This window comes from Hoplias malabaricus, chromosome 3 (genome assembly GCF_029633855.1).
Source record: "Hoplias malabaricus isolate fHopMal1 chromosome 3, fHopMal1.hap1, whole genome shotgun sequence".
Taxonomy (NCBI): domain Eukaryota; kingdom Metazoa; phylum Chordata; class Actinopteri; order Characiformes; family Erythrinidae; genus Hoplias; species Hoplias malabaricus.
This window is the reverse complement of record NC_089802.1, coordinates 50934020-50961366: the sequence shown is the minus strand read 5'-3', so window position 1 is coordinate 50961366 and position 27347 is coordinate 50934020. Positions and strand designations below refer to the sequence as shown.

General features: G+C 40.1%; 1 protein-coding gene across 3 annotated transcripts in view; it reads left to right on the top strand.

Annotated features, from left to right (window-relative positions):
• Nucleotides 1-27347, top strand: part of srgap3 (SLIT-ROBO Rho GTPase activating protein 3) — a 95825-nt gene that overhangs the window by 37487 nt on the left and 30991 nt on the right. For all 3 annotated transcript variants that reach the window (XM_066663109.1, XM_066663108.1, XM_066663110.1), the window contains exons 3-5: nucleotides 7643-7805; nucleotides 14602-14664; nucleotides 25490-25675. In XM_066663109.1, the coding sequence (XP_066519206.1) occupies nucleotides 7643-7805; nucleotides 14602-14664; nucleotides 25490-25675 (412 nt within the window). The remainder of the gene's footprint in view (nucleotides 1-7642; nucleotides 7806-14601; nucleotides 14665-25489; nucleotides 25676-27347) is intronic.

Here is a 27347-nt window from a genome sequence, read left to right as displayed (position 1 = left end):
TACCCGCTCCGGGTGACTCTCTGTGAGGAGTTGGTGTGTTCTCCCTGTGTCCGCGTGGGTTTCCTCCGGGTGCTCCGGTTTCCTCCCACAGTCCAAAAACACACGTTGGTAGGTGGATTGGCGACTCAAAAGTGTCCGTAGGTGTGAGTGTGTGAGTGAATGTGTGTGTGTGTATGTTGCCCTGTGAAGGACTGGCGCCCCCTCCAGGGTGTATTCCCGCCTTGCGTCCGATGATTCCAGGTAGGCTCTGGACCCACCGCGACCCTGAATTAGATAAGCGGTTACAGATAATGGATGGATGGATGGATGGATGGATGGATGGATGGATGGATGGATGGATGGATGGTGTGTGTGTGTGTGTGTGTGTGTGTGTGTGTGTGTGTGTGTGTGTGTGTGTGTGTGTGTGTGTGTGTGTGTGTGTGTGTGTGTGTGTGTGTGTGTGTGTGTGTGTGTGTGTGTGTGTGTGTGTGTGTGTGTGTGGAGAAGGCAAACAGTTGTACGACATGCAAATCACGGCCAGAGCTTATTGAACTTCACTTAAAAGGCTAGAAATACATTTGAAGCATAAAGCTGGGACGCGTGTGCCCTACCCCCAATCTCACTTTGATATGCGTTTGATTCCTTTCCTCCTTCTCTTTTAGGAGATAAGCTCGAGCAAGCCACTGGCAACTGGATGAAAAGCCTTTTGGCAAAGCTCTATTTAGCTTTGAGTGTAAAAAAAAACAAAAAAACAACGGCATCTTTTATTGAAGTGAAAGGATATATGAGCTGCTGTGTTGACTCCTGCTGTGCTTGAGTAAAAGTCTGCATGTTGGGGCCTTTGAATACAGTAAGAAAGGCTTGTTGTCATTCATCCGTATAGGATAGGATTAGAGGTCTTTACTGCTCTAAGCATCTCCTTAAATACAGACACACAATCGCTAACAGAAACATTTGCATAAAAATTCTCACATGAACCCACACTGTTAACCTTATCTTAATGAATCAGTGCTGATACGTTCAGAGACTTTTTGCAAAGTCCTAATTAACCAGAACTTCTGTTGTTACATTACTTCGCTACATTTGCTCCAGAACTGTACATTTTGATTGTAATTAAGCAAACTTTTCATATGTTTGGTATGTGTCGTCATATCCTTTGACTGGAAAAATGACTAAAAAATGCCACATAGATGGCCATATAACTGACTGCACAACATTAATGTGGGGGAGACACTGCTATACAAAAGAAACACAAGCCTGCTTTGTTAATTACTGTATGCACTATGACTTTTTTCAGAGTGGCTCTACTCATGCATTCAGAAATGACATGGCCATGATTAATACGATCTGTTTCTTCAGCGTGTTAATAGAACCTGACACTGCCTGATCAGAATGATAGCTTGGAACAAAAACAAACTGTAAAAACATTTGCTCGTTGTTGCATCATGTTTTTGCACGTCAAATATATATAACACTGATATATCCGATTATTAAAGAAGAAATTCAAATCAGAGTCAGCTTTGTCATTCCATCTCACCAAAGAGCAGCAGACAAAAAAAATACATTAACTACAATTATACAAATTAACTATACAAACACAACACTGAAACTAGAGAAAGTAGACCACACATAGATCTACAAAGGCTTTAGCTGTTACCAGTTGACTAATAATCCCTAATAGTCCGGAATGTTTTAGGTGTAAGTTGAGTGTATGAGAAAATATAGAGTAAATTTGCCTTTCTGGCAGAGTGTTAAACTGCGGAATATGAATATGGGACATTGTAACTGTCAGGTTAGTGATGCTGGTGTAAATCTGTCAGTGAGTGATAAGCACAAGGAAGCAGCGTGTGTCTGTTTGTGTGTTCTAGGCAGACAGATGCTGGAATATTGCTCTGTTTGTTTCAGCAGCAAGGCATTTCCCTAAGGAGCTTCTGCCTGCTCTCAACTCCTCACTAATGATACCCCACTCGATTCACACTCACACACACACACACACATACACATACACACTCCGTCATTATCCAGGCTTTTTAAGGCCCGGTGACTCATCCCGCTGGCTGCTGGTCTGTCCGGCAAAGTGGAGAAAGTGAGTGGCCATTTGACTGTGTGGTCTGGTGGGACACAGTGTGAAGGGAATGTTAGCATATGAGAAGTGGCCATCCAAGTCCACTGACAGCACACAACAAGAATGCAATTCTGATTCCCAGCACTGGCATTGAATATTATGGTATATTCACTGCTTTAAAACCGACTTGTCCAACTAAGCAGCTTATTAAGTCTCCATCCTGCGAGGAAGAGTGTGTTTTTGAGTAGGGAACACACTAAAATTGAGTAGGAAAGGCAAGGGATGATATACAGTAGCATTGGACACATAATATGCAATCTAAAATACCACAAGCTTCATGGATATGTGATTCTGTTTATCATCGTTGATGCAAATTTTTCCTGTGTCAAAGTGCGTTGAAGTTTCATACAGTATTCCATAACAATATTAATGACTGCAAAACCAGTACACAGGTATTTACACATTTGTGGTACATTGGTATCACTGAACACAGCTCCAGGAACGTGGAGGTTGTGGTTTGACTGTCTGTGAGGAGTTGGTGTGTCTCCCTGTGTTGGTACACACGTTGGTAGGTGGATTGGCGACTCAAAAGTGTCTGTAGGTGTGAGTGTGTGAGTGAATGTGTGTGTGTGTCTGTGTTGCCCTGTGAAGGACTGGCGCCCCCTTCAGGGTGTATTCCTGCCTTTTATCCTTTTATTTGTAACTCTTCTCTAGTAGCTGTATGTTTTGACATGAGCCAAACAACATTTCTTTGAAATGGCTTGTATTGAAGTAAAAAGAGTAGAAACATAGTATACATCCTTTAAGAATGGACACAATACTGCTAACAGGCTAACTGTAATATTAAGATAAAAGCTTTAAGTGAAACATTTATGGAGCTATTCATTGTGGAATATAGACTATGGTACAATTATACAACTTCAAATGGGCTTCGAATACCAAACCAGCTGCAAGTAAAATGATAAAAACTGTGTGAGTATATCTCCATTAGCTTAGCACTAATGGAAACTATTTTATATCATGCTGTGTCATTTATGCAAAACAAAATTATCCATAAAAGCCATGATGCTTTTTTCCATCTAGTCATCTCCACAATCTCCTACCATGACCTGTACCGACCTTCCAGTACATTCATGCAGTTCTCATTTCATTAAAAAAATCATTATTATATATATATAAATATATTAAGTCTGTTTTGCCTGCAAAAATAATGCTAATTTGCCTTAGGGACATTTGCCTCCTGTTGATTTACTTTTTCAGTTCCATCCAGTAAAAAATGCAGCTCCTACAGACCTCATAAAATCTCAGGAGCGATATTATTCTGCTGTCTTTACGATGGGTAGAAAAACACTGGTAAGTCAAGTGAGTCAGAGTGAAATTCAGGGGAACTACTACTATTATTGACACAAATCTGAGATATTCAGGGTAAACCCAGAGCACCCAGTGCTTTACAAATTCTTTATTTGCTTAGGAATGCATTTCATTTTGAGTGTACTGGTGTTTGTGGTGGTACTGGTTGCTATGCTTTTCTTCTGCCAACTAGTTCTTTATTTGCGGATTTTTACTCTGATCTCTCTAGTCTACTCTAGTCTATATTCCTTTTTTCAGGAGTGCTAAAATAGGCAGCTCCCTCAGAGGTTCTGTTAACCAGTTTACAAGCCATCCTACTGCCCTCAATTGCTTTCCAAACCAGGACATGAGCATGGCTAAAAACAGATAATTGGTGTCCGTTTGTCTTTTGTTATATAAGATCTCAGTCAAATGAATTGTCTTTGGGAATTTAGAACTAGGACATGGAATGCCAGGGCCTGTCTTGTTCAGCACCCCCAACCGGCATGATTAACATCACGTGACACTTCTGACACAGAGCATCCTGCATTATTTCTACTTCTAAAGCAAATAGGCACATGGGCCAGTGTGTGTCGGTTGATGCGTTGTTGGTATGTTTGTGCTAAGATGACCTATGATGGTTGAAGTTAAGCTCTGCCACAGGGAGATCCAGGCACTAAAACTGCGTCACAGCCTTAGTGGATATACACGAGGTTATCACTAAATTGCAGAGGGCTCTCGCATCTGTCATAAAATATAGTGTTAGCATAACGCAACATGTAGCTAGCTCGAGGCAGCTGTCTCGCCAAAACAGCTGACCTTATTTTAATAAGCCGAAAAAGGGCTTTTCACAGGCAGATAAATATTTAACGTAGGATTACATGAGAAAGATATGTGTGGTCAGCATTTTCAGAGGAGTGAGCTGAAACTTTTCAATCCCCCTATACGCTTTAAGGGAGTGTGTGTGTGTGTGTGTGTGTGTGAATGGGATGAGGGGGAAGCTCTGATTACGCTTCAGAAGATGATTAAGCACCAGTATTCTGAACACACATGAAGCAGTAAATTTGCATGTTCTACATATATCATTTATTATCTCTAAAAATGAATAGACCATACATCTTGGGCATGAGGTATACTCTATCAAGTATATTGAAAATTGAATAATTTTGAATACTGAAATTGTATATGGATCAGATTCCCTCTAACTTTATTCTTATATAAAAAGCCATGTGTCACAGAACCATCCTAACGATCAAGAAGCTCACGTTCATTTAATTCATTCATTCATTCATTGTCTGTAACTGCGTATCCAGTTAAAGGTGGCGGTGGGTCCGGGGCCTTCTCGGAATCACTGGGTACAAGGCTGGAACACACCCTGGAGGGGGCGCCAGTCCATCGCAGTGTGACACACACACACTCACACCCATTCACACCTAGGGACACGTTCCATCAGATTTTGAAACCGTAATATACACTTTTAAAATATATGTAATTTTTTTAAACTTTATACAGGAACGGAACAATTAGAAGCTGAGTGACTTTCTTATTTGTGAGCGTCCAGCATTTTATTTATTTATTTTTATTTTTTTGGAAATAGGTTTCTAAATTCTGGAATAGATTGTAGGTTATGTAATTGACTCCTGCTCCAGTTTATCAGAAAGGATCGTAAATTATTCAGTTACCATAGTCTTTTGATTATACTTGTCCTATTTCTCAGTTCCACTGGATAATAATTATTCTGGCACCTTTCTGAAATTTTGAAAATAATAAAAAGGGAAGGCAGAATAAGGCAGAGAAAACTCTGGATGGAGAAAAGACATTTTTCATTGACAATGGTAAGAGGAATTAGCCCGAGGCTCAGTCAGACTGACCCAGTTCCAAATTGGGGCCTCTGAACCTCTCGCCCACAGTGGAGACAATGACGAGATGGAAATATCTGGTCTCGTGCCTTTATCATATGTGTTAAAAAATAAATAAAGAAAATAACATCCTTAAAATAAAAGTTCTTTATAGAGAGCAATGATAGCAGGTACTGGAATTGGGTCGATATTTTCCTTTTTTTTTGTGGAGCACAGGAATGCATCTGATCCAAGCAAGTAACAGTTGTTACTAGAGATAACACACAGTCACATTGTGATGTGATGTTTGTTTTTTTGTTTTTTTCCACTGTCGTGGTAGAGCTGCTTTTTTGTAATGGAACATTGAAGCTGAAAGCTATTTAGAAACCTTTATATTTGACAGTAACTCTATCCGAGCCTCACAGGCCCAGACGTGATCTGATAACAGGAGTGGCTTTTTTAGGCCCAATGTGGGTGAAACTTATTAGAGGAACAAACTGAGTGTGAAATGTCTAAACCAATTTGATGCTTTATGAAGGTAGAGCTCTTAGGAGCAGACTATGGCAAGAAATTCAACACTGTCCAACAGACAAGAAGACTGTTGTTAGCCTGAGGAAGTGACACAAATTAACATGATTAAAAAAATGACAGAAACATTCAGTAAGAATGTGTTGCATATAAGAGGAACACATTACATGTGGTAAAAATAAATATTAATTCTTACAAATATATACATTCTCTTGGCTAAATATAGCACTTAATTTTGTGTGTGTTATAACATTTATGGTATTTGTGACATTTACATTTAAAGCACGTTCTACAAACATTATAAGAGGAAAGTACACTTACTGTGTAATATTAAATATCCAGGACCAAACATGGATAACGTGTATGTGGCAAAAATACAAGTAGTCTTCCCTGCTGTGATGTACCGGGTTGGGTTCTACCAGATTTTGCTTGCAATCTGGGGTGGTAACAGAATCCATTTACCATAATGTGTGTAACATCATTACTTAGTGCATTACTGAGAACGCTATGAAACATAACACGATTAGTTGTCGGATCGCAGCGCAGTACATTCAGTGGAGTTTCGGCACACCGTGTGTGTATTAAACTCTCTCTTAATTCTTGCAGTGTTTTATGAATGTAGTCCACCAACCATTAATGTTGGCCAGATTAGGGTTTTACTGCCAGCAAGCTTAACAGACTAAGAGATTAATAACAGGATGGTTAGCATATACCACATTGTTTGCTGTTCATCCCTGGTGGAGGGGACGGATTAGCCAGCTAATAACGCTAGCCTCATGCTGCAGGAGAGAGATACGCACTCCATTAGCAGTGATTAGCATTTCACCAACTCTCTGAAGGGGCCGTGCTTTGATGTTTTCTCCCATGTCCTCAAACTCCCCAAAGTAATTGCCTTCACTTCCCTTATCTGAACCCTCATCCTGCTATCTCTGCGCTTCTTCAGATTCTCCACTCACCCATTCTTCTCCTTCTTCATCCGTGAGCTTGTTGATTGATCGGAGAAGGAGATAGGATTGAGTTTGTGGCCGGTGTTTGTGGTGGTTAGCACAGGCTTATGGGCCTGAAAGCTGATTAGGCTCAAGCTAGGACTCTTTCTCTCTCAGGGTCATTATGATTAGCAGCATGAAGGAATTAAGTGATCGATGTGCTGTCAGGCCGCATGTTTGCGCGCAAGAGCATGTATTTAGTTGAGGAGGCGTGGTTGAATACTGTGTTCTGCTGGTGTGATTATTGAAAGCAAACAAGGGACAGAGAAAGATGTCCCTTAGGTCTTTTTCTCTGTTGTTAGCAAGCAGTGTTGGCCAGCAGGAGCTGTACTGGAGACAATGGAAGTGAATAGAAATGATCTTTGTGAAACAGGTTAAATGTGATTGTATGTTCTCTTATCAAACAGCTGTAATTAAATTGATTAAATAGTTACACATATACAAAATGTGTATTGTATAGTCAGATAATGTAATTAGCCTGGAATTTAATTTCCAGTCAGGCTTTTGATGCATAGCGGTGCATTCTGTAGAGCATCACCTTTCTAGTGCATGTATAATCACTATTTGTTACCACACAGATTTTATTTTTGGATGTTATTTAGCCTAGTTATTTAGGTGGCACTTAGTGTAGATGAAAGTCTGTAACAACAGAACTGTGAGAAGGTCTGTGAACTATGTGTGGAATCAAATAATTTCTCTATGTGTTGGATAAAATGCATGAGAATAGATTTCAATCAGTATTTTTTATATATATAATTTATTTTTTATGAGTTTTTTTATGAGTTTTGATTATTTTCACTAAATTCGATAGCAACCTTTACAACAGTATCAATGGAATATCATCAGTAAAATGAAGGTGGTATTTAGGGGGATGAAATCTCAAAAGCTCATTGTTGTGTCCTTTTTATTTCCTTTAGGAAAGATCAGCATCTCCTCTCCTCAGTGAACTGCTGGTACCTGGTTCTGAATCAAACTCGCAGAGAGAGCAGAGATCATGCCACACTTAACGACATTTACATCAATAACGTCATCGTCCGCCTCGCGCAGATCAGCGAGGATGTCATCCGGCTTTTCAAAAAGGTCTGTTTTTCTTTCTCTCTCTCTCTCTTCTTTTCATCACACACAAACATTGATTCTCTTAACTGAGGCAGTAGTAACAGAAGTAATTAATTGACTTTATGAGATTACCGGTTAAAGCAAATGAGTGATGGAGACAGGCTGTTTTTATCTAAAAACAAACTGTACTTCATTAAAGGTGAAATCGGCCATCTGTTGTTTTTGATAAATGTCTTACCTGTGCGCTTTAGCTTTCCTGGCTGCGTTAGACTGTGTCTAATGTAAATTTATCTGCTTCCAGCCAGGTTTATGAAAAGCTGGCTGGTAAAAAATGTACATTAACGTGTGTGTAACACAATACAGTGGTGTACCGCTGCATACTCATCTGCATTTTACTTCCCTTCCTTTCTGTGCACTGTAATGAGTGCCTTTGCCACAAGGCTGTATTCTGTATGGTGAACTCCTGCTGGGGAACTCTATATGTGTTGGAATGCTGTCGGCACATAGCCTGGATTCTTGAGGTCTAACCCAAACACTGCCGGCATGTTTACACCTGGCTGTTCTTCCTCTAAGTGGAGACCCTCCCTCTCAGTATTCACTCGCACAAGAGTGAGAAAAGTAGAGGAGCCAATGACATGTGAGTGGTGGCTGCTCATACTTAGAAATGCTTTGATTAAACTGACCTTAGATAGTCGTGCTGGAGAAGAGTAGGAGAGCAATATGATGATGTTCACTGTTCGTGTGATTCACAAAATGTCATAGTAGTCTTTTCTGTCATCAGAACAGAAGACTGACTAGTTATGTTTCAAAAAAACAAGAATAATTTTAGTCTTTTATTATCATGTCATGTGAAACACTGAATACAAATTATTTTGCCATTCTGTAAATTCTACAGTAATTTTTCCTCATTAAGCTGTAGGTCCTAAAATTGATTTCAGATAATCTCAGAAAAAGTGATTGCTTGATCCCTTTTGCAGTGTTTACAGGTTTGTTCATTTTGTGCGTTGGCAGTTGAAAGAAAGATTTTTGCACCTCAATTTTAAGGTGTTATACACCCACATACTGTGAACTCAGACTAGCTTCTCAGCTGGAGGCCCTGCGAGCCTGAGGCTAAACACCAGTCTCTGTGGATTTGCAACATGTAAACCAACCTAGGTTTGACAGCTCATCTCTTATGATAATTAGCCAATATCCAGTACCATAGGAAAGGTTTTTTGTTAACCTCTTCATAACTTGTCTAAAACATTTAGCGTTTGCAGAGCCCTGTTTTTCTAGCTGAATACAATCAGTGTATCAATGTCTCAGTTACACTTCCAGAGCTATTAGCTCATTACTGGAGCTGGAAGTTCAGATGGCAGAAGAATGATTAAAGAGGAGTCTGTAGACTGAAGGATGAAGCGTGACAGCACTGGGAGCAGCGGTGCTCCTGACAAAGAGTGACTACACTATGTCAGTTTCGTTTGCTCTTTCACTATGTTGCATCAGAGATATCTAGTAGGGCTATGACTGCCTGCCTGTCGTGTGATTGAAGTCAGCACTTGCAATAGTGCATCTAAATGCCAGCTATGTGCAGAATATTAAACTGAAAACGTATTGGGGTTTTGTATTAAACAGTGGGAGATGGGCATATGTTCACTATCTAACAGTGTTCAAATGGCAAGATTTATTTTTGACCATTCTAAATTTAGATACCAAAAAGTTGGCCAGATCTACATGAAAACCGGAGTGGTTTATAGCAATTTATTGTACAATTGTAAACAAAATGTAATTTTTTGCAATATTAAATGGGCTGGCAATTCAGCTGCAAATCTCCTTAAATCTTATAAACCAAAGAACTGAAAATAAATAAATAAATAAAGTAATTAAAAATAATAATAATAATTTCTCTCCCTCTCAGAATTTTTGTAGTAGCATTTTAAACCACATATTGATTGACAATTTGGTCTTCACATGACAACGAATACAACCCTACACCAGTAGGCTTTTGTTAACTTTAATGTTTTGGCAGCACTTTGACTTTGATGCTGTGCTCAGTACTGGATTTCAAAGGTAAACTTGTGTTCAGTTAACCTGACTAATAAATTATGCAGACAGAAACTAAATTCATACTTGCACCCTCTGCCTGGCAGCTCATTCATCCAGTGACTGTTTATTATTATATTTGTTTTGTAAGCAAGCTGCACTAGCCTAGTTTCACTTTTGTGAAATAGGTATTTCATAATGTAACCATAGTAGACCCTCATTTATATAAAAGCTGTGTACTGTAGTCATTTAGCACAGTGGTTTTAAATGCTAGCTGACTTAGGCAGATCTAAAAAGACTTTGTGTGCTGTTGGGCTGTGGGATGGAGGCACTGCCAAAAACATCGGCCCTGATTGTAATTGGCTTGAGGGGTCGTTTGAGATCAGCATCTTTTAGCACAATCCCATATAACGTCCGCAACACAGAGGAACACCAAAAGGGAAAAATTATCTCCTTTACAGAGTAGAACACATAAAAACGATCTGACTGTATACCGAGCATACATAGGCCTGAAAGATAATAGAACTTCTTTTTAATTAGAGAGTCCTATATGGGTTTAAATGAAGTGTGATATTTCAAGGGTCATTACTGAGTACAAGTAGCAGATAAAGAAAGAACACATTTCACACTTTCAGCATTCTACACAAGCACCAATAAAACATAAAATGTTTGCCAAAATAAATAATGGAAAAAAATAAAGGCTAAGAATATCTTTCAAATTCAGTGAGGTGGGAATGTGAAGACATGGCTGGAATATTTGTTTAAATGCTTGCAGAATAGTGGCTTTCACAGTATGGTTGGGCGGTATCCACATATTTCATACCTTCTCAAAATATTATCGTGGTATACGGTATTACGGGGAGGGGGTGCTCTGTCGGGCTGCGCTGAGCCTTATGTCTGTGAGAACAAAATTGAGTGAATTTAGCTGAACACAGCCCCGAGAGTGGACACACGTGTTGACGATAAAAACCTGTTTCTGAGAGAACTGTGAGAGAAATTTCAGCGTCTGGTGATCAGAAACGTTCAAAAATAAGCGAAATAAGATGGTTCTACACTGTATAGAAGCACAGCTGGCGCTAACAGCCACTTGTGGTTTAGCACACCACAAAAGATATTTCAGCGAACTGAGGCTCAAAACACACATATTCAGAGGATAAAGCCATATTCCTGTGAGCAGCACAAAGTGAAGTGAAGGATTTTCTGAGAATTTTGTCTGTTTACAGCTGTCTTCCTCTCTCTTTTAGCCCAAACCCAGACCGTGACATCAGCAGTCATTGAGCTCCCACAGCGCCCCCTCCCTGTGGCTCTCTTAAATGCACATGAATATTTTAGCCAACTTTTAAAGACAACAGAAATTTGACACACCTCGCACACGCCGTAAATACCACCCTCATTTTGAGATACCGTCTCTGCGGTATACGGTATAATCGTTATACCGCCAAACCCTATTTCACAGCATAATGTATGCCTGCCATTTGGGACTCTCTCTTTCTGTGTGTGTGTGTGTGTGTGTGTTTGTCTGTGTAAGCTGACAGGAGATGTATGCATCAGGGTCTCAGGTGTTGTCCAAAACACACATCCTGCACAAATTAGATTCATTTAGGCTCTTGTTTCCTTAATGTGGAGGGCTGGGTTTGTAAATGAGAGAGAGAGAGAGAGAGAGAGAGAGAGAGAGAGAGAGAGCGCATGAGAGCATGAGAGGGAGACACTGAGCCCCCAGATGTACTCGCATGCACTGCAATGATGCTGCAGGCTTTATTGATCGTTGGGTATTATAGCACTTTGTGATTTATCAGCATGGAGGAGCATTGGGGAAGATAAATTATTGCAGTTCATGCCAGGAAACCTTGCACTAGCTCACAAACACACCAGTGAAAAGCTCACTATGAGGATGTGCATGAAATTGTAGAAGACATTAAGCTCTATATTATAAATATACAAGTTCTTTTTGAATGCAGCCTCCTCACATTGTTGAACTTAATGTGCAAAAGTTTGGAAACCTCTGGCCAGATGTCATGCTTTTTTGTTTTTAGTTAGAATCTCTGTTTACATTGATGAGACACTCTCGTATAGAGTAATGGCCAGCGGCACTTTGATTAACTCTGGCTTTTTAATGTGGCTTTGCCTCGGGAGGATTGTTTGGTGCATTTTTCAAAATGGAAGGCTTAAACGCACATATCTTATAGATGATATAAGTGTATATCTCCAGGAGATCTTCCTTTGTTCTTTTTCTGATGACATGACGACGCTAACGACTACTGTGCCTTGCACACAGCGGTTGTTGGAGAAGTTAAATGATAATCTAAATTTGGCTAGGCTGAAAGGAAGTGGCTAGGGGTGCCTCAGTGTTTAAGTAGAATGGCATGGTATGGGAGAGGGGTACAAAGGGGTGAAAGATTCAGTGGTAAAAGCAGCACCGCCAATCACAAAAACAGGAAGGAAATGGAACCTGAAAGTGGCTGTGCAGATAGCCAGGAGCTCATTAGAACTAAGGGATAGCCAAGTATAATGCGAAAGAGTAGGCCTTGGGTCAGGTGATTCATGGAAAGCTTCTAGTAAGGCCACATCACCAGAGAGAAAGGCAAATGATGACTAGTTTTATTCGGGAGCAGGAGGAGGAGGCATGGTGTGCAACAGCAGCATCACAGGCAAAACAAGGCCAGTGGCTTTGATGGGAGAATCTAGAGAAGTGGAAGATTTCCTGGCAAGAGCTGTGGGCGATGTCAAGTCGTATAAAGTTTTTGCTGGGAGCAACTTATGACGTCTTGCCAATACCGCAAAATCTTGGACAGTGGGTAGGTGAAGCCCCTAGTTGTGGATTATGTAGAGGGGTTGGCACGCTGAAGCATGTCAGCTTGTAAAGTTAGTTTGTCACAGGGTCGGTATACATGGAGACATAATCAGGTGTTAAGGGTTTTAGCATGTTTGTTAACAGTTAGTGGTTAATGCATTGACGAGTAGCTGTTTTCAGCTGTTCTCGAGAAAGTGCACCGGCTACAAATATTGGTAGATGGGGTGAAGCACGAGATTGGAAATTGCTGCTGGATGTAGGAAGAAAAGATGCAAGTCCCAGAGTGCATTGTGTTAACTACACTGAGGCCAGACATGGTGCTCTACTCTGAAAGTAAACAGTTTATTTCATAGGGTTAATAGTTCCATATGAGGATGCAGGAGATGAAGCATTTGAAAGGAAGAAGTTGAAGTATGCAGACTTGCCGGATGAAGTGAGGGAACATGGATGGCAGGTGAGAAGGAGTTATCAGAAACAGGTCTAGTCAGTGGTTGTGGATAAGGAGAGCATAGATTACTTGGGGAAATGCACTGTAGAGGTGCTATTGGGATTGCTGGTTATGTAGAATGAAATGTTCACATCGACCTGGTGGCACTGCGCATGCATTAACAGTGCCAGTGGGACTAGGTAGGGCCTTAGTAACCAGGGAGGGCAATGTGGATTTATGGTAGTTGATGGTAAAGGGTGAGGTAGGACGGTAAAGCTGGCTTGGAGGGGGGTGGGTCTGGGACACCAGACTTCACAGTGTATCCATTGTGTGTTGGGCAAGAAATGCACAGAAGTGCAAGACAGAGCACTGCTTCCTTTTACCAGCAGGTGTAAATCTCTGTGTTTACCTCTCTGTCTGCAGATATTAGTTTATCCAGTGGAGGAGTGAACAGCACGTTGGTGGATTAAATGGCCATGAAACTGAGACACAAACCTGACCCCTACTTGCAATGGTTCAGACCCTGCTGGTCCTTAATACTGCTATGCTTTAAACCTGACACCTGCTTAAAACTCTTAGCAAGCATTTACCTAATGGAACTGTATAGGCACAGATATGAAGTGCTTCACTTTGCTACTAACCCCCTTGATCTGAACACCAGAAAAAGTATAGAGTGATGATAAAATTGCGGTTCTCCATATAGCAGGCTAGGGTTTGACCCTTGGCATAAGCACCATATGATACCAATCACACTATGCAAAGCAAGGCACAGTAGCATCTCCTTGTGAGAAATAGCATCCCCCTGTGGTGCAATTGCTAACTATAAATGAGCACGTGAGTGAGTTACACGTCTGTTCTATGAGGTGCTTCACATCTAAATACTCATGTTGTCACAAAGGCTCTTTTATCCTGCTCATGTGATTCATTGCTGCAGGATTCATCTCTGAATGTTTGACAGATTAGGTACACTCGGTTCTATCTGACATATTGACACAAGATGTTCTCCTATACATCAGTCGGTGTGAAGAGCACTAGCTAAAATTAGACCAAACTAAGACTCAAATCATCCGGCGCTCTGCTCTGTCCTCAGTTTGTGGTCACTCTCGAGAATTCAACCCAAGAACGTGGATTGGACATGAAAGACCACCATGATGAAAGAGGGGATGGTCAAATATTGGATCATTTATCTTAATCACTTCCTTCAGTTTTTTCTCGGAGGGTCCAGCTGCTTTGGTTGTTGTCATGGTGTGTGTGAGAGAGACTTGCTGAAGCATATTGAAAAGACTGACATTTGCACTGCTGGTAAACATAGAGCTGCAATAATCACAGGAAAATGAAGCACTGCTCAAAGTATCTAACTACAAACCACAGACATGTCATGAGCCTTCAGAACACACTGAAAAATACTACACACACTGATAATGACACTATACTCACTACAGTGCATACTTCTTCATATTTGTCATATATATATATATATATATATATATATATATATATATATATATATGTATGTTTTAGCTCAGTATGCAATGTTTAAGCACTGTTAACATGTAACATGTTTGTTTTCTGTTTTTCAGAGTAAAGAAATTGGGATTCAGATGCATGAGGAGTTGGTGAAAGTGACAAATGAGCTGTACACTGTGAGTAGAGACTCTCTCTCTCCCTCCATTCTGCTCTTTTCTTTTTGAATGGGGCTCACCCACTGGGCCCTTCACCATGGCAACGCAGCATTTTGCTGCTTTCTTTTTCTCAGGCGGATTTGGGTGAAGACAGAAAGTGATGGTTGACACGACCTGTTGTTATGCTTGGAGGTAGTCTGCAGTGGGGTGGAGATGATGATGAAGATTGTTTTGTAATAATGATGGCCATGATGAAACTGTCTCTGATGTCCGATTAAATCACTTCCACATTTGTTCCTATCTCCAAACTACAACCTGGTTTCTATACTTCATCCTCCATCTAGCCCTGCATCTTCTAGCTTAATTACACAATGATGCTGTAAAAATTTCCTCCTCAGTAAAAAAAAAAAAAAAAAGGCATGAAACAGCAGACTCTCTCTCTCTCTCTCCCTCACACACACAAACTCCTTTGCTTTGCTGAGATCCTTTGCTGCCTCAGCGTTTCTGTTTCTCAGAAAGAGCAAGAGAGTGAGGGCTGACACTGTATCGACATGCCTCTGTATTATAAACTGAACCACTGGCACACAGTATAAAAAAACGTATATAGAAAATGGCACTGTAGCAACACTTTTTAAATGTTTACTGTATTGCTTTATAAATATTATCTTTTTATTATCTTACTGTGTTCTACAGCATTAGCATTAGCTCATGAGGAAGCCTCCATCACCTGAAATAGACTATTCACTTACCTTATACAACTATGTAATTCTGCCCCTCTCATATAATTATCCATTTCTAGTGATCTGATGGAAAAGTGTAGTCAGGATGGCACTCTCCCAAGCCCACACTTCAGCTCCCTGCTGTAGTAAACACTGTGAAATTTGTGAATGCGCTCTTCTGAGCTTAAGCAGACAGGAAGTGCACAGCGAACCACTCTCTGTCCTTGAGTCATGCACGAGCTCTGTAGCTCAGATATGTTTATGAATGAAATAAGTATTTTTGCTCTTCTTAAATGTTAGGTGCCACACACACACTGAGCCATGGAGCTTGAGCAGCGGTGTGCATTTCAAGGTCAGTGTCAGAGAGGATAATGCATCTGAGAAGAAATAAGGGAGAGGAGGTTTATTCCTTTAACATTGATTATCTGCCTGTTCCAAGAAAAAATATAAAATAAAATAATAATAATAATTGGGAATGACCATAGCATGGGCGTATCCATGGGTGGGCCTGAGTAGACCTGCGCCCACCTAAATTGGACAAGGCCCACCCAGTCAGCTAATTCCTCCTCTGTCTTCTTAATTCGGGGGGGGCATGATAACGTTTGTCGACCGTCCCTAAAATATGGAATCGTCCCCTATTTGGACACTAAAAGCAGATATGGGATGCATTTTCCATTTTTTTGAGGTTCCCTCAGCTGGAGGTAAGGGCAGATACTACATGATTTTTCACTTTTATTTAGCCAGTCAGTAGCCAGAGTTAGCTTCATTGTTTAGTTTTGCAGCCAAAAGGAGTCATAGTCCCTCCTACAGGGGTTTGTTTGTGCCCACCCATTTTTGCCAAGGCCACCTAAAATCAATTTCTGACTACGCCACTGGACTTTAGGCTATAAGATGACAGTGCTTTAGTTTTGGGTAAATGTCATATTGGGACTTTTAGAATGTCAGTTTTTATAAGAGAACCATGTAAGTACAATTACACAAACATACACTGAGTATACACTGATGAAACACTTACCCTATTGTTTCAGCTCCACTGATCATGGAGGAGCTCTTTGTAGTCATAGTCAGTCTCGACATACCTTTTATCCCAATTTCACCCTGTTATTCAATGGTCAGGACGTCCACAGAACCTCCACAGAGCAAGTATGATTTGGTTGGTGGGTCATTCAGTGACACTGATCTGGCGGTGTGGTGTCTGTAGCCCTGGTATGAGTGGATCAGACACAACACTGCTGCTGGAGTTTGTGAACACTGTGTCCACCTACCTCATTGTTTCACCTTGTAGTTTTGGTGAGTTGACTATTCTCAATCCAGCAGCGACACAGAGGGCTTTAGTAATTAAGGGGATCAAATTTAGGATAATCAACATTATGGCTTTACACTTTTACACCTAAGTCTCTGATGGTCTTTGAGAGATTAAACTTTTTTATGTATCAAAGTGTATACAGTTCTTTAAAATTAGGCCTTATATTTGTTCACATGTTGTTCTTATGTGACCTAATAATTAGTGACAGCAAAAGTATATATATTGATAAATTATGAAATATCCCTTTACTCTAGTCTTGTGTATTGATTAGGCTGTCTTTAGGTGAATTATGTGTTGGGAATAAGGAATGAGACATGAGTGCAAAGAGACTGCAGTCACCTCTGCTGCAGTAAAGCTAATTACTTCCTTCTTTTCATACTGCTACAAAGACGAGAGAAAAGAACAGCAGTGGTTTTCCCAGTGCTGCATGCAGTACCTAGAGCTATGTAGAATTTGCCTAGCTGCTCCCACTTGTATATTTGCCAGTAACAACAGTGTATTTAGCTGTTGGATTGTGATGAAAGGCTGCTGACAGAGGCATCCTGAACTAATTGCTTATAATTATTCATCATAAGTATTGGTGTTTTGACAATAATGGTGTCTTAGCAATGACTGTCACTTTCCTCATGACTCGTATTGCGTCACCATCAGTTTAATTGAAGCTTCTAGTAGGTTAGTAATTTGTTCTTATTCCTAGCAATAGAATAATTAATATTAGAATTTAATTTTCATTAATAATCAGAACATTTATATTTCAAAAATCAATCCATGAATTTCTTTGAACAGAACAGCTGATCTCAGAGAGGGGGGCTTTAAATCCAAGCCAAAATGTTAAAATGAAATCAGTGGAGGAGACAGGTAAATAGTTTGTAAATTTCAAATGTGTAAACTGCTTCAATGCTAATGCTATAGCATGTAGTAAGTAACTACAGATAATGTATCAGTAATCAATAATTATGTCTGAATACATCAGATAATGGCCAATTTAACTGGGTTTCTGTATTTGTTTATAGATCCCATTGTAGTTACTCATGTTAAACAGTGTTCAAAATACTGAACACAATGTTATGGTCATAAGATGGCTGACTCAGGAGCTATCTATGTAACATTGATTATTGTTTAGAGTCTTTAAACATATATTTTAAAAAATATTTATACCTAATATTTTGGATATATATTTCGTTATATATCTCTATGGGGCAGTGTTCATAATACTTTACAGTGTGAGTATTTTCATGTGCTAGTACCTACATGTACAGCTGCAGTTATGAAATTGCTTCAGTCATCATAAAGTTTTGGCACATTATCAAGAGCTCCCGGTATTTTCAAATTATATATTTAAAAATTGAGATTCAGTTTGAGTTATAAACTTTAGTATAAGTCTGCTATGGCGTACACAAGCATGTAGTTTTAAATTTGATTTTGATAGTGTTTTTGTAAACGTGCCTGATAGCATTGACCTATGTTACGTCTGGTCTCTTTTGTAGGTGGCATGGCTGCCCTGTTTTAAGGTCTAACAGCTTGAAGCTATCGTCAAACTACAGGCCCTGAACCACCTCAGCATGCCTGTAAATGAGATTCTATTGCTGGAGGTCTTTCAGCCATGCCTATCCTATTCACTTGTAAACATTTTTTTTTTTTTTTTTTTTTATATATATATTTTTTTTTTCCTGACTATATTTTTTCTCCATCCGTAGTGGATTTGGTTGATGGTTGACAGCTTTGGGAGGAGTGGAACGGTAACCTAGTTTCTCTCCCACACTGGAGTGTGCCTAGTAAGATGTCTGTGAACCCATTCAGCTAGGGCACAGCTATATGTTTTCCTATACTTTTATATTTTTTCATGATCTGTGACTGCCTGCAGATAAAGAGATGAATGTTATTAGGAGAGTTTGGCTTTTATTCATGCTAGTATATGGCAGCGTCTTTTTTCAGAAGTCTGCAGATCTGTTTTTTCAAAGACCAGCACACCATAAAAGGGCCAGCTGTTACCATTCATAATAATTGTGTAGCACTGGGCATTAAAGCAAATTTTAGAGGAATCAGTGATGGCTGTCTTGCAACATCCATCTTATGGATGTTGTAAAATCTTGGAGTATAATCCATAATACTGTAGTACAGTGTTAATATATTAAAACACAAGTAGTCTTTCATAAATGATATTAATTAGCCTATTTGGGTTTAGACTAACCCCTGGTTCTCATAAAAAAGCAATAGCTAGAACAGAGCCTTGCATGACAGTCACCAGTATTAGGAGAGCAGAGCTTTAATAGGCTACACACATCTATGTCTTTTTTTACTAGACTGACATACAGGTCTAGTGAGTGGTCCCCAGGCTAACACCCTGTTCATCATCATCTTAATAAGCTACAGGAAACAGCTTTTTCCAGCAGGGGATGAGGGCCCAGATGCAGCCTACCTAACTACCAGGACTTGTAGCATTTGTTTAAAAAAAGTGTAGTGTTGGTGTGTTATATTAAGATGTATTAGCCTGTCCACAAAGGAATGAGTGGGATGGCTTTTGCTTGTACTGTCCAAGTCTTCACAAACCTGACTGAAACAGCAAGTTAAGCTCAAATAAACTTTTCTTGGTGTCTGACATTAATCAGCATTTACAAAAATTGACAAAAGTATCTGAAGCCTAGGGTGTCACCGTCTCACAGCTCCAGAGATCTGACTTTGGGAGTTTGAGCTCTGCTCAAACTGTCTGTAGGGAGGTTTGTTGACCCCGTGTCCCTGTGGGTTTCCTCTCGGCTCTCTGCTGTCCTCTTACAGTTTAAAAACACACGCTGGTAGGTGGATTGGCTACTCAAAGTGGTCATAGCTTTGAGTGACTGGGCGAATGTATGATGCCCTGTGATGGGTTTGGGCTCAAACCCAGCTGTGGTCCTTCCTTGTGACCAATCATTCCAAGTAGAACCTGGACCCACGGCAACTCTGAATAAGATGAACAGTTTGAATGAATAATTCTGAAGCCCGATTGTTGTCTGTTTTTTTATGTAACACTGCAGTAGGGATATGAAAGTTTGACATCTGAATATTTAAATCTACCTAAAATACACATTCAGATTGGCTTTACACTCCTCAAGTTGACACTTGGTTTTTGACATGGTGAATTCAGTCTCCAGTGTGTGTTCTATTGGCAGTAATTTTGTATTTGTAACCGAATGACTGTGTTATAACTGGGTGTACCTTAATATAGCTATACACTCAAACTTATATAGTGTGTATGTGAAGTACATGTTAAACGTTTACGGATAAGCCTGTGCTTCCTATGCGAGAGCTTCATAGTAGTAAATTAATAAACATGCCTGAGTGGCAAAGCTACTGCAACCACCTGCACCAGTTAATGATTTTCTACCATACTATATTTAGTGCAATTTTTTTTTTTTGCCAAACTATTCCTTTAAAAATTCTGATTAACTTAAAGGAGCAATCTGTATGATATTTACTCTACTTAGTCATAAAATGTCCAGGGTGTGTGATCATAGATTAAGGAAACAGTCAGAGCTAAAACACTGCTGCCTCTCACAGCATTTCTAAAGCAGTATATTCTTCTTGAGAGGTGCCCAGTCCAGAGTGGAGCTCTTATGATCCCACCCTCCGAGGTCCTGCGTCATTTTACAGTCCACCGTGTGGCCAGGTCTACAAACAGTGTCTCCCGGCCATGAAATGACCAAGTGAATAGAGTTAATGTTATATTTTACTGGACCCAAAAAGCCCCACTGCCCAATCTCCATCACCAGAGATGGAGTAAAATGAGAGGAAACTGGCCCTGTGTTTGAAAAGTGGAGGCAGTTTACAAGCAGCAATACTACAGAACAGAGCCAAAACTGGCTTATTTTCTCCTGAACAAGTAACAGCAAATTATTTCTGAAAAAAATATAGAATTACAGATGCCTGTGAATAGAGTAAAAGGAGTAAACACCATAGGTTGTGTGTTTTATATAAAGAAAGTGAGGAATACCGACGTTTGAAAGATGTTAGGACTGTGTTTTGTGCATTTTATATGAAGAAGGTGAATTAAAACCTGATTGAAAAGTGTAAATACCATTTTTGTTTTAAAGAAATTGTTGCAGATTCATGTGTGTTTTACTAGTAGGTAGGTGTTTTAGTGACATGATGTACACTTGGTGGAGCATTTTAAATGGATAAAATGGGAAATAAGTGTTTCAAAACAATCTTAGTTTATAAATCCTAGCACTAGCTTTTCATAGTTGTTTATGATAGAAATGAGTATTTAATAAGATGCTAGAGAACAAAGCAAATAAGACTCTTAAACAGACCCATTTAAGGTGCTTGAATGAACTAAATACTTGAATACAAAAATTAAGAGTAATTGGTTGAATAATACAATTGGTTTGTGTGATTGAAATGGATAAATTGGAATAAAAGTTGCTCCAAAAAGTTTCAAAAGCTATAGCACTAGCTTCAGCTCTTAACGACATTCATGGTGGAAGGGAAAATCGATAAGTAACCTTGTCTAGTCTAAATATTTAATGTGGATTTGGACAGAAAATACTTGTAAATGTAGGGAAATGGTGGCCGCATGTTCACTTTTTTGCATAAAAAGATGTTTTGTGAAATGACTTTTTTGTGTAAATATGTTGATTATGAGGGCGGCACGGTGGTGCAGCAGGTAATGTCGCAGTCACACAGCTCCAGTGGCCTGGAGGTTGTGGGTTCGATTCCCGCTCCGGGTGACTGTCTGTGAGGAGTTGGTGTGTTCTCCCCGTGTCCACGTGGGTTTCCTCCCACAGTCCAAAAACACAGGTTGATAGGTGGGTTGGCGACTCAGAATTGTCCGTAGGTGTGAGTGAATGTGTGTGTGTGTTGCCCTGTGAAGGACTGGCGCCCCCTCCAGGGTGTATTCCAGCCTTGCACCCAATGATTCCAGGTAGGCTCTGGACCCACCGCGACCCTGAACTGGATAAGCGGTTACAGATAATGAATGAATGAATGTTGATTATGGAACATTCTTCTTAGCTATTATGGCCCAAGTTCTTAAACTCGTCTCTTGCTTGTCCCTTCAGTTTTTCTCAAACCGGCGACCTGGGGAGGAGAGGTTTGGAATCAGATTTGTGCCGAAAAGGATCTCAAACGTAAAATGTATAACTTGCAAACAAAATATCCAGCTCTGACCTTTGTGCTCCATGACTTTTGTGCGTGAGCTCTGAGTTTTGTGAGCAGTTTTGGCACAAAGCTCTCGTGTGGGCAGGACTTCCCAGGGGTGCCTTTCCATTGGCTAATGAGTTTTTGAGTGACAACTCAGTGCCCAAGGCATTAGTTGCAGCTCAGCAGCGGAGAGACAGGAAAGATTTCAACATTAAAGAGTTAGTAATTTTACACAAACACAAATTCTCTTTGTACTTTACTGTTTTAAAACGATGAATTACCTGCAAACTCCGACAATCAATGTAGATACTGAGGTAATGTCTAAAACAAAACATTAAAGATTTTACTGTGAATACAAACCTGTTTGTCTCTCGTTACCACATTCTGATCTGAGGTAAATGCACACCGATGTCTGTTTGCTCAGGATGAAACAGAATAAATGAGCGTTTATTTTGTTACAGGAGGTCTCAGAGAAAAGAGAAACATCACAGACCAGTGTTCCTGCTCCTTTAATGAATACAAATTTAATAAAGTTGTATCAAACTTCTGCAAAGTCCACTGTCATTTTTGGATTTTGAGAGGAAATGTGAATAATTAATAAATCATTAATCATTATTAACAATAATGAATTATTAATAATAACGATGATTATTAATACTATTATTGATAAACAAGAAGTCAAAATGTTCTAGCAGTATGTAGTTCAAGCAAAAAGAACTATCTGTTTAAATATTATGAAAGAGGAAATTAATTAAATATCAGAGCTATTCAGCAACGTAAATGTTCATATGCGTTATATTCTGCAAACGCGGAGTCCCAAAACCGAATACACACGCTTGCTGCACTCAGAGTCGGTAACAACGTTCAGGGCACTGAGTTGTCACTCAAAAACTCATTAGCCAATGGGAAGGCACACCTGAGAAGTCCTGCTCACTCGAGAGCTTTGTGCCAAAACTGCTCACAAAACTCAGGGATCAGGTGCACAAAACTCAGAGTGCACGCACACAGAACTCGTGCAGCTGGTGCGCAGAACTCAGAGCTCACGCACAAAAGTCATGGAGCACAAATGTCAGAGCTGGATATTTTGTTTGCAAGTTAGAAGTTTTACGTTTGAGAGAGAATTTTTTGTGCGATTCTTTTTGGCACAAATCTGATTCCATAGAGAGGGAGGAGGCAGACAGCTTTCTCCACTGTTTTGAAACTGTATTACAGTTCCGATATTACTTGTTGGTGTGAGTGTTACAGATTGTTCCTTTAATAGCAGTCTCCGTGTCAGTCTCAGGTGAAATATGCACTTTTATTTCTTAACCACACCCATCTTAGTGGCACAGATATACTGGAGTTACTAGAAGCTAGAATGACACAAACGCAGTGGGGATACTATATGATACACTATGAACACTGCATTATGCTGCATTGCATACGGCATGCCGACATTTAATTATGATCACTGAGTCTATCGCAAGGCTAGTAAGAATCTCTCTCTCTCTCTCTCTCTCTCTCTCTCTCTCTCTCTGTCTGTCTGTCTCATATATGTCTGTGCTAAACTGCATGGATAGCCTGTATGCCGAAGGCTTAGTCAGTGAAATCATCTTTTGAATTGCCATTATCTGGCTATATATGTACCACTATATAATGGCTCAGTAGCACTGACAGAGCTTTCCTGCAGAAAGAAGAGGTGAACTCAGACGTGTTACAACCCGCAAGCTAATTGCAAAGCCTTTGATGAGCTGAATTGATGAGGAGAAGTGTTGGAGCAGGTTAAACTCTACAGTGCACATTGTAGTGGATGTCACGGACCAGACGTTGCATCAACCAGACAGTCTTCTCTTTTATTTATAGGCTTAATGCTTCTTGACTTGACATTGTTGCTTTCGTTTGAAAGGGCTGACCTTGTCAAGAGAACATGTAGGGCCTTCCTTGCTCTGCCAGCTCTGAACTTTTATACAAATTCAGCGAATGGCCCATGGAATTCTGATGGAATGCTGTTCTTCATCATCATCTTCACCTGAGTTGTGTTCAGCACTTGAGGGATGGAGTTACTTGGAAGAATGCTTCATTTCTGAGCAAACAGTATCTGGCTGTGGAGCTTCATCTTCCCCACAGGTTGAGGTTAAGCCATTTTCAGCCTGAATGAGTGGTTTGATTACAGAGCTGGAAATGTTATTTTATTTGTTTTTTGTTTTTGTGTTCATCTGTAAATAGAAGAGAGTTTTAATTTGCATTTTACAGAATGTGAACATTTTGCAGAAATGTAATAGGCTAATCATCTCACAGGACTGCTTTGAGATGATGCTTTGTAAAGGGCAGAAATAGGCACAGACATTTTAACCTTGCTGCATATTACACTGAAGTAACCTGTAGAGTCATTATTTGCATTTTCAGTACATATCAAATTAATTGTGTAAAGGATTATTTATATATTTGGTTTACATTGCAAGTGAATTCAGTGCATTCATTTGGTTCAATGTCAAGAACAAATGATGCTTTCTTTTCTTTGTATGTACTGTATGTAGCTCAATCAAATACTTATCAGATATCATCCGCTCTGATACAATCAACACTGTACAGAACGCCATTCCCTTCAACATTCAATTCACACAAAGACTGGCAAGGAGCAGCAGCCGAATGCACACAGCGTACTCTCAACAGGAATGACCGTCCATCTGGTGGGCTGCAGCGGGCACTAGCAGGGGGTTCACCCAAGCTAGATCGCCAATCCACCTACCTCCATGTTTTTGGATTGTGGGAAGAAACCAGAGACCCCCGGAGGAAGCCCACACAGACACAGGGGACACAGGGAGAACACTAAAACTCCACACAGATGGGACTTGAACCCAAGATCCCAGGGCTGGAGAGAATCTGCACACTGGACAGAATTTCTCAGCTTGTTTATATGAAAAAATTTGCCTGATGGATATAGAATTTATTGATATGCAGTTTTGCTTCTGTTATGTCTAGCATTATCTGCAGTTTCAAAAGGTTAAGGGAACAATCACAGCACAGATCACACCCTCTGAGAGGGAGCCCTGGATTAGATTCAGTAATGGTGAGAGAAGGACAGAAAAGGAGTGTGTGTGCTCATATTTCTGCATATTATTGTGAAATTCTGGAAAGACTGACTCTATTGTTTGTAATACTTTATCATTACTCCTCTCTTTGTCTTGGGGTGACAGTACAAGAGAACAATCAGGTGGCACAGCTAAGACACATTGCATTATCCAACCGTAGACTAGATTCAGAGACTACTATGAGAGGACGGGTTCAGCTCCAGTAATAGTACATTTTACTCTAAAGATATTAAGGCTGAGTATTCTTGAGTTAGTCTCAGCCACAGATGCTCCACCCACAAGTTACATTCTGATTGGCTGTCTGTCTCCTTCTACACATCATGGCAAAATAGCTCCAGTCAAATTCTGTTTCCTGCTGTAGTAGGCAGTCCTTGACCATGGAAAGGGGCGAAAGGTACCAGACTCTCCCCAGAGAGGCCCTCCATGGAGAGTCTGGCAATATGCGATTAACCTCGAGTTATCTTTGCAGTTTGCATTATAATGCATATTAAGTCACTGTTATTTCTTAGTATGAAAAACATATCCCTCATATCTTTTGGTCATTTTTACAGGGCTGTGCCGTGTTTGTTTTTGTTTATTTAGATCTAGTTGTATTAATTGTCCTCCTCTTGTTGCCTCCCTTCTGCCCTCTGTAGGTGATGAAGACTTATCACATGTACCACACAGAGAGCATCAGTGCTGAAAGTAAACTGAAGGATGCAGAGAAGCAGGAGGAGAAACAGTTCAGCAAGTCTGGAGACTTGAACGTGAACCTGCTACGGCACGAAGAACGAGCACAGCGCCGCAGCTCTGTCAGGAAGATTGAGAAGATGAAGGAGAAGGTGAGAAGTGTCTTCATGGACAAACCCGAGTTATTTTAACCATTACTACATCAGTCATTAAACATTTGTCTTATGCACTTTACTCAATCAGTTAAAAGGTTTTTTTTTTATTAAGAACAAAAGATTTATGAAGGAATTAGGCAAAGAAACTATTTTGGCCAGGAAGACATACTAGTGTTCAACACTAAAGTAATAAGCTTCTTTAGTTTAAGGGGTTAAGCTCGGGTTTAAATAAATAACTGTAAAAGCATCATTAAGTGACTGCTACTTTTGGAATATGACAAAATATTTAGCTATAATGCACCAATTTTCTATAAGCTGTTCAGTTTATTAATAGTGTTTTTTACAGTTCAGTTATTTAACAAATAACTTTTTCAGACTGCAACACTTGATTGTGTCCTATGTGTGTGTTGAATATTTTTCAAAGGTCTTCGCTGTGACGCTGAGAATTAATCAGATGAAATTACTGCCCATTTTATAAAAAACAATAGCAAAATATATATATTCTACAAATGTATGGTACACTGAAGAGACTGATTAGGAGAAGGTAAGTTAAATGCGTAGGTACATTCTGACTGTTGTTAGAGGAGTAGCTCAGGAAGGCTGTGGGAGTCTCAAGGTCATTTCCTTACTATTTTACAATGATTCCCTAGGAAGACTGTTTGTCAGCCTGTTAATCCTTCTGTCCACAATGTTTATGACTGACATATTAAAGCCAATTCTTCAAAGAAGGGCATCTGACCTGCATCCACCTCTGGTAAGCACCGTCTCCCCACCAGGCCCTGAGGGTCTTGGGGAGAGTGGCTCGATTAGAGCCGATAAAAGGCCTCATAACACTAAGAGTGAGTGTTGTGACTGTGGAGGGCAGAGAAGATCCAGACTTCCAGGAGCCTTCATGCCTGACCACTCACACAGACAGCAAAATGAACCAATTCGGGTCAGTGACCTCCACTGTATAAGGTTGCCAGCGAGACTCTGACGTTAATTCATGCTAATTCACGCAAGGCTTTTCATGCATCTGGAGTGTAATGCTCTTAAGACGTTACTGTATAGAAGGCTTTCACCAGAGTGATTTTTCATGTAAATAAAATTCTGTTTCCCTGTTAGCCAAGCGGGTGCAGCATGCAATAAGCAAAGGCTGCCAGCAGGCCAGTATACAACCCCCCCACCCTTACCCCCTTCACGCTGCAGTGCGTGGAGATGCTGGCAGGAAAACCGCTCAGGCACATGCTATTTATAACTGCCGTAGCCATGGATGCTCTCTCTGCTCTCCCTGTGCCTGCCTGACCCGATTCTGCAAGCTTGCACACTCCTCAACGAGTCATGAGTCTGAGCCATACTAATCCTTAACTCACCCCTTCCTCTTCCCATAATAATAGCAGACAAGGTTGAGAAAATCTTATTATTTATTTATTATTTTGGTTTTTTATATTTTTTCCTACAACAGCCATATTCATCTACCTGTGTTTATGCTTTTCAAATGTATTAGGGTTAAAAACACAGGCAGCTGAATATCACTTAAGTATTTTGTTCTGTCAGTTCAGTTGTGTTGTAGTCAGGTGTGCTCTGTTATTAATGCCATTAAAGCAGCTGTCAGCTTTTGAGTGCTGATTCTGTTTGATAAAAAATTCAACATGACCCAGCTGGAGCTCTCTAACAGATGAGGCCCAGT